The following is a 12,222-nucleotide window of genomic DNA, read 5'->3' as shown; positions in this document are numbered from 1 at the left end:
GGGGAGAGGTTGGGAGGACACCAGGCCCAACCACAGTGTATCTCTGCTTGCATGCCCCTTGTAGCAGGCAGCTCACCACTCAGCAAAGCCACACTGCCTCTCCTCTGGGCTCCCACCTGTGGGATAGATTTCCCACACTGATGAGACTGCCTCTTGTCCCTGATCTGCCTCCTCGGACAACACAGACTAGGTCTGCCCCTCAGCCCCAGGCAGCTTTGCCCACACACCCCAGATGCCATCGATATTAGGCTACTCAGGGCTACCAGTTTATTTGATCCCTGATCCCTGCCTGCTGGTGTTATGATGCTGCTAAAGTCACCTGTCTTCCACATGGTAGTCAATATGTTAAGGGCACAGGAAAAAGAAAAGGAAAACCCGGAACATCTGAATTTAATAATAATCACCATCAGCTTTGCTGTCTGCCCCCTCCAAGCGGCCTGTGCCCAGGTGGCTGGCACTGGGGGCGAGCTCACCCTGCCTCTCCCTCGACAGACAGTTGGAGGGGGCGGCACACAGACCCCCTGCCCTCGAATCAGGCAGAGTCAGCCGCCAGGCCACGAGGCTCTCTGGCCGGGAACCCCCTCTGGGGACTGCTCACTGCCCCTCCACCGTGCGCTTCACCCAGGGCGGCACAGAGAAGATGCTATGGCCCCCTCGCTCAGAAGGGAGACAGAGGCTCAGAGACGCGACATGCTGAGGTCAGACGAGGAGTGAGAGTCGGGACAGTGGGGATGGCCCTGTGTGTCTGGGCCCAAGGTACAAGCGTGACTAAGCACCAGCCCAGCACACACGAGCACACGAGTGTCCCTTCCAGGCCTTGGATGTAACGTGCCAGGTCCCCAGGGGCTCAGGACACTGGCTACAGGCAGAGAGTACCGGGAGCCCAGGGGGAGGCCACCACCCACCACGGCAGCCGCCAGCCCACCCGACGGCCCAGCCTCTGGCGTCTGCTCTCTCCGAGACCCTGGAAGCCACACTCCACCCCCGTGTGCCCACGGCCCTCTGTCTGGCCCTCACCAGGGCTGTTCCCTCTGCCTGCCACACCCTGCCACATAGGTACAGAGCTGCCTGTACCTATGGCTCTCCCGTGGGGAGCCTTCCCCAACCCCAGCCCCTAGAGCTCCTCGCGATTTTTGTTGAATCAAGGAGTTGGTGGTTGACATGCCTCCCACGAGCATGAAAAGCCTGTGACTGCAGGAGCTGTGTGTGCCTGGCTCATGGCACACCCCCAGGGCAATCACCTGATCAATGAATGAACTGATCATGAGAACGTCACTCTGATCCCCAGATCTCAGTGTTCGCACGGGCCAACAAGGCAGGTGTGAGGTGCGTCCTGAGGCTGTTCAGAGAACCCAGGAACACACGAAGAGCATGTTGTTCCATGCCTGGCGCACAGTAGGTCTTCATAAAGGGGCCTCCAACATGGAGCAGACAGAGAGTCAGGAGAACCACCCACCGGGGGCCTGGGCAAGCTGCATCCTCACCTGGGCCTCTACCTGCCCTTGCATTAAATGAAGTGATTGCAAGCCTGGCCCTCCCCTGGGGGCTGCTGAAGTACTAGCAGGAACACAGCTCCCTCTGTCCTGGTCTCCACCGCAGCAGTAATAAACACAATCAACCTTCAAGGCCTCACTCTGGGCATAGCCTCCATCTGGACGGGTCCGCACAGACCTCACAGCCTCCCTATAAGGGAGTTAGGATCATTTTCCTAGACAGATGGACCAGAGAGGCTAAGGTACTTGCCCAGAGTCACACAGCGAAGAAGTGGTGATAAGCCGCAGTTTGAACAGCCCTTCGCTCACCACTCCACTGCCCAACCACGACTGTAGCTGAGATGCCAGCGGGCATGGTGGCAGGGGCCCGCCTTCCCAGGCACGCAAGTCCCAGGGGGGTAAGGCGGCAGCAGGAAGTCAGGATTAACTCCATGATGCCGGAAAGCAGATGCAAACAACTGGTTCACGCAAAGAAACTCAGGGAGACTTCCCCAGCACAGGAGCCCACATCTCTCCTGCTCCCAGCCCCAGACAGGGCCCAAGGGAACCTGGGGTTGCTGCATGGAATGCCAGCTCCTGGCCTGCGTCTTGGAATGCAGATGAGATGCCCTTTAGCCCTCTGTCTGTGTCAAGGGCTATGAACCAACAGCAGCCCAAGAAGAGTCTGACAGGGCCCAGCACGTAACAGTGGCTCCTTCCCACCTCCTCAGCCCACAGAAACACCAATTCAGTTCCGTTCAGTTGCTCAGTCGTGTCTGACTCTCTGTGACCCCGTGGACTGCAGCACGCCAGGCCTCCCTGTCCATCACCAACTCCCAGAGTTACTCAAACTCATGTCCATTGAGTCAGTGATGCCACTACAGAAACACCATGCCTCCTTCAAATACCCCCTCCCACAGGGAGCCCTCCTGGATCTCACCAAGCCCTGCGCGAGGTCCCTTCTCTGTCCTGCAGCCCCTCCCACTCCCGCAGCCTGGGGCTGGGCCCGCCAAGGCATGGGGTGGAGGGAGGTGTGCACCCAGCTAGGAAGAAAGGTAAGGGTCAAGGAGAAGATGCTCACCCCTTTCAGGCTCCAGGGGACCTGCAACTTGAGGTCCACAGCTGCTGGTTCTGGGGTCACAAAAGGCAAAGCAGAGACCAGGGGCAGCTGGAGCATGCTGCAGCCGGACCCCAGCAAGGCGACAGCAGCCTCATCCAGGCCTCAGCAGCTCTAGCACGTAGCCTCGAGCTGGCAGAGAGGCCACAGGGCTGGCCTGGCAGCCTGGCCAGGAGCCTGGGGAGCTGGCTGTTAAAGGGGTTCTTTGGAGCCCAGCTGTGGGGCTGCATCGAACTGCTCTGGGTGGGACAGGAAGGACACTGAGTGACGCCTGCTGCCCCCTGGCCCTGCCGTGCTCCATCCCACACGCTGGGCTCTGGGGAGGGGGCAGGAGGGGAAGGGGGGAGCGGCTCCACACAGCAAAGAACAAGAATGGTCTCTCTGTCCATGGAAAGCTTGGTGCAGCCACTCGGCTCAGCTGAACCCTCCTGACAGCTTTACAACCACTCTCCATGGGAGGTGCCCGTTATTCCCATTTTGCAGAGGCAAGGAGAGGTTAAGCGACTCGCCCAGGGTCACACAGCCCATAGGAAGTGAGGCCAAGAGTTGAGCCCAGGCAGTTTGGTCCCAAAGCCATGCTGTTAACTTCTAAGGAATACAAGTTTAAAAAAAAAAATGTTGTGTGTTTGTGTATGGGTATGTGAGTGTGCAGAGAAGACAGGCTGTGGGAGACCACTGGGCAAAGAGATCCAGCCCAGAGTCCCCGGGCTGACACCTGACCCTCCGGACCCTTGACCCTCATCTCCCCGCCTCCCCACCTGCACCTCACACTCCGGTCCTCCCATCACCTCCAGGCCTCCATTTACCCCAGTTCCTCCTCCGACAACCACCTCCTTCTGCTTTTTAGCCTAAACACACCTCCCCTTCTGGTCTGAGCTCTCACGGCCTGACTCGGCCACCTCGTCTCCCAGCCTTGGCCCCGAGCTCATCACACCTGAGTGCCATACCAGACCTTGTCTGGGATCCCATAGGCTCCCAGGAGGGTTTGTGGAGACCCTGTACATGATGAGGACTGGGGAGGTGAACGCAGGCACCTCTAGGGGCTCAAGGACAGCCCGGCATCTCACCCCTGCCCCTTGAGGGAGCCTTGGCAGGGTGGGACCATGTCCTAAACCCACCCGCAGCATCCAGGCAGCAGGGGTCACCTGCTGCATCAGTGGGGGCAGCCCAGGCTTCCTGGCTACTCTCAGTTGGCAGCTGCTCTCCCTGAAGACTCTGCACCCGGACAGACCCCGTGTCCCCTGGATCGCCCATCAGCTCCCTAAGTGTGCTGCTCTGGCTGATTGCACAGCCTCAGGCCCTGTCACCCTCCATGCCTGGGAATGCCCCTCTCCTCCTATGTGGCTCTGGTCACACCATCCCCTCCAGGGACCCTTCCATGATCAAGCCACTCTTTCAAGCCCCTGAGGTCTCTCCTTCCTTGTATCCTCCTCCCCCTGCCAGTACTTGGCATCTTGTGGCCACTGCCAGCTGGGCCTCCAAGGGCCAGTCAGTCTGTCCACCTGTAGAACAGGGACAATAAAGGAGTCCTCACAGGGGTCAAGTATTAGAGACAGTTCTTATGAAGACTTAAGCCCAGGGCCCAGCTGACTGTAATCGCCCAGGGATGGTTTGTTGTCATCATCACCATTATTGTAATCTTAACACCATCATCATCACCACCATCACCTTCACCATAACCATCACCTTCACCATCACCCCCACTGCCATTATCACCACCACCATCACCATCACCAGCACCTTCACCAGCACCAGCACCAGCACCATCGCCATCACCATCATCACCTTCACCATAACCATCACCTTCACCAGGACCATCACTATCACTGCCATCACCTTCACCATCACCACCACTGCCATCATCACAATCACCTTCACCATCACCACCACCACCACCATCACCTTCACCACCACCATCACCACCACCATCACTACCACCACCACCATCATCACCACCATCACATTCACCATCACCACCACCTCCATCATCACCACCACCACCACACCATCACCATCACCTTCACCAGCACCACCACCATCACCTTCACCAGGACCATCACCATCACCTTCACCAGCACCAGCACCATCACCAGGACCATCACCATCACCTTCACCATCACCACCACCATCATCACCACCATCACCATCACCTTCACCGGGACCATCACCATCTTCACCTTCACCATCACCATCACCATCATCATCACCACCATCATGTTCACCATCACCACCACCTCCATCATCACCACCACCACCACCATCACCTTCACCAGCACCAGCACCATCACCATAATCACCACCGTCACCATCACCATCATCACCACCACCATCACCTTCACCAGCACCAGCACCATCACCATCATCACCACCATCACCATCACCACCATCACCACCACCATCATCACCACCACCACCACCATCATCACCATCACGTTCACCATCACCACCACCTCCATCATCACCACCACCACCACCATCACCTTCACCAGCACCAGCACCATCACCATCATCACCACCGTCACCATCACCATCATCACCACCACCATCACCTTCACCAGCACCATCACCACCACCTCCATTATCACTACCACTATCACCACCATCACCTTCACCATCATCAGCACCAGCACCATCATCACCACCATCGCCACCACCATCATCACCTTCACCATCACCTTCACCAGCACCATCACCATCATCACCATCATCACCACCATCACGTTCACCATCACCACCACCTCCATCATCACCATGACCTTCACCAGCACCAGCGCCATCACCACCACCTCCATTATCACCAACACCTTCACCAACACCATCACCACCACCTTCACCAACACCAGCACCAGCACCAGCACCATCATCACCACCATCATCACTTTCACCACCACCTTCACTATCACTACCACCACCATCACCTTCACCACCACCACCACCATCACCACCACCTTCACCACCACCTTCACCATCACCACCATCACCATCACCACCACCTTCACCAGCACCAGCACCATCATCACCACCATCGCCATCATCACCTTCACCACCACCTTCACTATCACTACCACCACCATCACCATCATCACCACCATCATCATTACCTTCACCACCACCACCATTATCACCATCACCACCACCACCTTCACTACCACCATCACCACCACCACCATCACCTTCACCAGCACTATCACCACCATCACCTTCACCACCACCATCACCACCATCACCATCATCACCACCATCATCACCATCGCCATCATCACCACCATCATCATTACCTTCACCACCACCACCATTATCACCATCATCACCACCACCATCACCTTCACCATCACTGCCATTATCACCATGACCACCATCACCATCATCACCATCATCATTATCTTCACCATCACTATCATCACCACCATCACCATCACTTGAGTTACTATGGACACACTGACCATCACAGAGACCAGTCATGACCTGTTCTCACCCTGATGCCCACTCATCCAGGTGAACCTAAGGATAAGGCCTGATTGCTCTGTGTCTCCAACAGGGAACAAAGTCTTGATGCATGCTGGTGATTTAAACAACTGCTGTCCCCAGGACAGTAAACCAGGCCTTTGGTCCTCCATGGAAATTCTGACTGCCTCATCTCAGTCTGGCTAATCAGTCATTACCTCCACCCAAGCATCTTCCATGTGTCAGAGGGACAGACAATAGGGAGATCCTGGCGTATAGGATGATGGTTAAAAGCAGGGATTCTGGAACCACCTGCCTGGGTTTAATCTCAGCTCTGCCCATTCCTAGCTGTGTGACTTTCAGCAAGACCCTCACCCTCTCTGTGCCCCTGTTTCCTCACTTGGAAAATGAAGGTAATAATAGTTCCTGTTTAAATGTGAGCCAGTATAGCATATCTAATTATCTGTCAGATATGGGGAAACCAAGGCTCAGAGAGTGGCAGTGACCTGCCCAGGGTCACGCGGCGTGAGGGGACAGCTGGCCCCAAGTCTCTCCATGGTTTCTCCCAGCACCACCTCCCTCTGAGCCCTCAGTCTCAGCTCCACCATCCCCCCTACTCTCACATAGCTTCACCATCACCAGCGGTCAGGATGGCGTCCTCACACTCACCACGGGGAGCCGTAGATCCGGAAGCCCCGCACGGTGACCTCCGAGTCCTGCAGGTAGATGCAGTTGGTCAGCAGCGACTGCACATTCTCGTAGTTCTCAGGCTTCAGCTTCGACACGGACGGGAAGTAGTAGAAGTCCTGCTTGATGAGGTCGGCCATGAACTCCTGGTCGAAGGTCAGCTCGTGGTTGCCAGCGATCACGATCTTGTACTCGTAGGGCAGGCTGCCTGCAGAGCCAACACACACACACACACACACACACACACACACACACAGGGGGCACTGCTGTTGGCTTCCGGAGGCCACAGGGCAGTTGGGGGAAGGGGGGCAGGCAAGAGCCCCTGGGAGCCCTGGCAGAGGTGACCCTCCCTCCAGACAGGTGCCCTCTGATCACCAACCCTGAGGTCTCCCTGCCCCCATTTCTGCTGGGCGGCCGACTGAAGCTCCCCCAGACCAGCGGGAGGGGGCTGGGCAGCTTCCTGCTGGGCCTCTGAGCTGCAGGGGCCCTGCCTCATTCTCAGGACTTCTCTGTCTCCGGTTCTTCTGTCCGGGCCAATTCCTCCCGGGAAGGAGACCCTGCTCCCAGGTCCCTGCCTGCCCGTCTCAGGCCCCTTCACCGGGGGGCTACACAGTGAGTGGTTCTCCTGACACTTGGTCTGTTCATCACTGCCTCACAGTCACCCCACTCCCCCTCAAAAAAAAGACATCTCTTTTTTTGGGCCAAACTGCACAGCATGTGGGATCTTAGTTCTCAGACCAGGGATTGAACCGGAAGGCAGAGTCTTAACCACTGGACTGCTAGGAAGTCCCCAGACTTCTCTACAGGTTGGAGAAAAATAGCATTCTCTCTTCTCTGGTGTTTGTCAACTCAGGGAGGTTGTCCAGTGACAGGCATGGGGGCTCTAAGGGCTGACAGCTGGGGCTCAGACAGTAACGAGCCATGTGACTTAACCTCCTCTGTTAAACGGACCTCTGTTTCCTCACCCATGATATGGGAAGAAAAATGTCTACCTCACAAGACTGTTCTGGGATCAGGCAAGCCAATGAATGGAAACACAAAAAGGCTTTTGAGGTTCAAAACAGAGTCGGCTTCCCTGGGCCAGAGTTTGCAACTAGAAGCCCGCAGGCCAGCCCTGCCCACTGACATATTGTTTGGCGAAAAAAAAACTTTCTTGTCTTTTTAAAATTTCAATTTGTCACCAACGTTAAAAATTAGAGAAACTCTCAGTAAAATGTCATTCTTTCTGTTTTCTAGAAATCGATCCATTTTAAATCTCACAGTCTTGGCCCAGGCAAGTGCTAGGTACCTATGCCTCCTTCAGGCAAGAAGCAGAGGTCAGTTTGGCGCAGTCCCAACCTGTCTCTACCACTGACACTTGGGCCCGCTGCACTCATTTTAAGGCACTGGGGCTTATGGCCTGGCCACAGTCCCTGGAGACAAGAAGGGGACAGACCTGGCCTCTGCCCCTCGGCTGCCAACAAGACCACGCTCTGAGCTCCGTAAGGCCCCTCTGCCTCCTGCCTCACCCACCTTCCTATCTGTCATCCAGGCCTGGCCCAGGGGTGCTGAGCAGTATGCTTGTTCCCCTCGCAGGAGAGCTTCGGGGGCAGACAGGAGATATGTGGGCTTCACCCACTTCCAGCCCAAGCAGGTCCCAGCAGAAATCGGGAAATCAAAGGCCCCACCAGGACCCCAGGTGACACGGTGCAGAGACCCCTCCCCCCAACCTCCAGTGATGCTCGGGCTTCCGGTGAGGAGGGGAGAGGGCCTGAGGGCATCACAGAGAGAAACCCGCCACTTCCTGGACCTTGCTGTCAGGCCAGCCACCCTTGGAAACAGGCTGGGTGCTCCCGAGGCAGGTTCAGTGACCTCTGGTCTCGTAACTGGGGAGCCAGGTTCGCACGTCAGGGGGCTGAGGTCCCACAGCAGATGAGTAGGGCAAGTGATGCTAGGCGCTGGTCCAGCTGACCCCACACCTCCGGGTCAGCAGCTCAGATTCTTTCAAGGCCACCGGGCCAGCTCCTCGCTGCACTGGAGTCACGGCTGGAGCAGCGGCCACCACAACTGCCTTCCAGCGCTGGTTCTCTGCGTTTCTATCACATCACCCATCTGTCCCACCCCAAGTGCCTCCCCGACTAATGTATTTATGTCATGTCTCAGACTGGGGGTGTTGCTTAAGCAAATTAGCAAATAACTCCAACCGTACAGTTTCATTTATTTCCGCAGCTCCCGACTACCAGGGACTGGGGAGTGGGCAGGAGACGGTCGGCTCTCTCCGGCTCCTCCCACCTCGGATCAGAGGAGGTGACTGAGGCTTCTTCCCTCCCAGGGGAGAACGAGCTCCTGTACACAAAGCCAGGCGAGGGCAGGAGCCCCAACAAGCCGTCATGACACCTTCAAATACCGTCTGGTCTCTCTAAAACATGGGTGCCGTGCAGCCTGGAGGCAGGGGGCTCATCCGTGTGTGAATACAGAGACCTCCCAGCCCCACATCCTCCTGAGCTGGAGGTCCAGCCCCAAGCACATCTGTCTGAATGTAGCAACTCACCAGCTATTTAACCTTCAAAGACACTTAAGCCACTATCCCCATTTTACAATTGGGAAAACAGAGGCTCAGAAAGGTTACACAAATCCATAATAAAGTGATGCACAAGCACAGAGGGTACTGGACATTTAGTCTTTGTAGCTCGGCCTCATCGAAGTCACCCTGAATCAGCACCGTCATGCTACACTGCTTCTCAGGGGGAGATGATCACTGGGTGGATGAGGGATGGGTGGGTGAGTGAGCCGATGGGTGGACAAAGATGAGAGGATTACGGACAGATGGAGGCATTTATAAATCAATCCACCCATCTTGAGATAGCTCTGCCTCCTTTATACCAACTGATCTCTCTCTAGCTGGATCCCTCCCTTTCCTCCAAATTTTTCCTCCAACTGTCCTGGCGTGGCTTATTTTTCAGGCACACAGAATAGCAGTCACACCAGCCAGCCTCTAGGAGGACACACAGGGTGAGGTGGGGACTCAAAAGACAGGACATTCGGGGAGAGTGGCATGGGGACCTGCGGGTCTGCTCAGCTCCTGGGCCAGGTGGGCCTCGCTGGGTGGGCCAGGGGGTGGTCTCCCAGCCTCAGGTCTGGGAGAAGCAGCAAGTTCTCATGGAAACCTCCCGGCTTTTCAGAACTGGTGAGCATTGTTAGGCATTTGTGTTCTGTGTGGTAACATTCAGCCCGTCTTTCCAAAATGCTTCCTTTCTTCTCAGCCAGCTCACTTGAGATCTTGGCATTTTGCAGGCCATGGCTTTGTGGGTGGTGAAAAAGACCCATCAGGTATTCATCAGCAGAGCACTGGAAGATGACCATATCGTTTTAACTTTTCACTGGCCATCTATGTCCAAATAGACACACACCCACACGTGGCATGCACACAGCAGCAAGTGTGTGCGGGGCTCAGGGCAGAGAGGGATGCGAACAAAATCCACTACTTGCGCTTCCAAGATTAATCTTCCTCCAAAAGGTTACAATTCTTTCTCGCTAACACTTCCCCATCTCATTTAACAGAAAACACTGCCTTCCAACTGCATAATCTGTTAAATTCAACAAGATACATGCAAGCTTCTCCATAATCTATGTTGTTCCCGGAGCAGCGTATGGAGCCCGGTGGAGTTTTAGTGTGTCTGAATGCAGCGGCAATCAGACAAATACCCCCTTACGGCTCCCCCACCCGCACATCCCCGGCTCGCAGAAAACAGCAGAGGGGACTGGAATAAAGAGACAGCGTTAACGATCTCTGATTGCATTTTTAGTGCGTCTTTGACAGTTCTGTGTTTAAACACTTGCGGATGTCTGGGAGAGTCACGTGAGCAGACTTTTGGGGATGGCACATGGTCTAGAGTAACTCTGGAATGCGGAGCCAGCCTCGAGCCATCATGGGGGCTGCACATGGCTTGGGTACCCGCATGCCACTGCCGTGCACGCGTGGAGGACACGGGCCGGCGATGCAGGAAGGGAATTCTGAGTGCAGCACGAGCGGGCAGGGGAGGCTGAAGATGGGAGCCTGGGACAAGGGCAGGGCTGAGCGAGACAGCACACCGCAGAGGCTGTGCTCCCCACAGACGCTGGTTTGTGCTGCCCTGTGCCGGGCACTGTGATCAGCAATTCACACTCGATGCTTCTAGGTACCCTTAGAAAGCAAAGCTGGACCCCACCTCCGCTTCCTGGCTATCTGGCCTGGAGGGAAAACCATCACTTCTCTGAGCCCCAGCATCCTCACCCATAAAGGTGGAATGTTCAGGGCTCCTCACAGAGTTCTTAGAAAAATCAAATCGGGGAAGACAGGTAAAGCCCCTGTATTGCACTTAAACAGGGGGTTGTTTTAATCAGGGGTGGTAAGACTCGCAGACTTGGAAATTACTGTCCTGAGGAGGAAGTTTATACTCACAAATCCCTAAAAACAGGACAAGGGGGTGGAAGATGAGTTAGTGAATAAGGCAGATGGGCTCTGGGGGAGACGGTTGATCCTCGATGTCTGCTCCCGGCCCTGGGGGGACCAGGACAGCATACAAGAACCTTGGAGAGGGCGTGGCTGGGGGCTGGGGGTGGGTGGGGGTGGAGAACTCTGGATCGGCTGGTTTGCTTCTGAAAGGTATGCTCAGAACCGAGTCCTTACTCTTCTTGTCAATGAGTAAACTCTGGAGGGCTAGTCCCGCCAGAGACTTGGGGCCAGCCAGCCTCCAAGATACCAAGTCAGAATTCAGAATACTCAAAGGCAGGATTTATACAACCCAGATGGCAGCTGTCATCATTGTCTTTAGGGCTGGAAGGAGGATGAAATGCCATGCTTTACCAGGAAATCCAGTATTCTCAGGGCTTCCCTGGTGGCTCAGAGAGTAAAAAATTTGCTTGCAACACGGGAGACCCAGGTTCAATCCCTAGGTCAGGAACACTCCCTGGAGAAGGGAATGGCTACCCACTCTGTATTCATGCCTGGAGACTTCCACGGACAGAGGAGCCTGGCGGGCTACAGTCCATGGGGTCGCAAAGAGCTGGACACGACTGAATGACTCACGCTTTCATGTCACTCTGTCACCAGGAAATCCAGAGATGGGAGCTGGGAGGATGGAGATGAGAAAACAGACCTAAGGAAGTTAGGTCACATGCCTGGGGTCACAGAGTAGCACCGGAATCCAGACTGCCTGGCCAGACCTGGGTGTTCAGACCCCCACTGTGGGACAGACGGTCCTGGGAGGGTGGCCCCTCTGCCAAGCTGCAGGCTGGCCGGCTCGGGCCCTGTGTGGGAAGCTCTGGATTTATAACCCAACACGAGTGCCCATATTTAAAAGGCAAATGCAATTTTTCTTCTGTTTCCTCCTAATAGCCAAAATGTTTAACTTTCAAACATTTGTTTTTCCTGGGAAATGTTTTAAAACCAGGAACATTCAGTCCTCATCTTCTATTTAAATGCTCGTTTCAATCGCTACGGCAGACCAGATACGACTTGAGGCTGCAAAGGACAGTTGAAAG

General features: G+C 55.5%; 1 protein-coding gene across 2 annotated transcripts in view; it reads right to left on the bottom strand.

Moving 5' to 3' along the window:
- MPPED1 (metallophosphoesterase domain containing 1) overlaps positions 1-12,222 on the bottom strand; it is an 82,609-nt gene that overhangs the window by 22,216 nt on the left and 48,171 nt on the right. For both annotated transcript variants that reach the window (XM_024992820.2, XM_024992821.2), the window contains exon 4: positions 6,703-6,928. In XM_024992820.2, the coding sequence (XP_024848588.1) occupies positions 6,703-6,928 (226 nt within the window). The remainder of the gene's footprint in view (positions 1-6,702; positions 6,929-12,222) is intronic.

This window comes from Bos taurus, chromosome 5 (assembly GCF_002263795.3).
Source record: "Bos taurus isolate L1 Dominette 01449 registration number 42190680 breed Hereford chromosome 5, ARS-UCD2.0, whole genome shotgun sequence".
Taxonomy (NCBI): domain Eukaryota; kingdom Metazoa; phylum Chordata; class Mammalia; order Artiodactyla; family Bovidae; genus Bos; species Bos taurus.
Note: the sequence above shows the minus strand (reverse complement) of the source record. Positions and strands in the feature narration are given on the sequence as shown.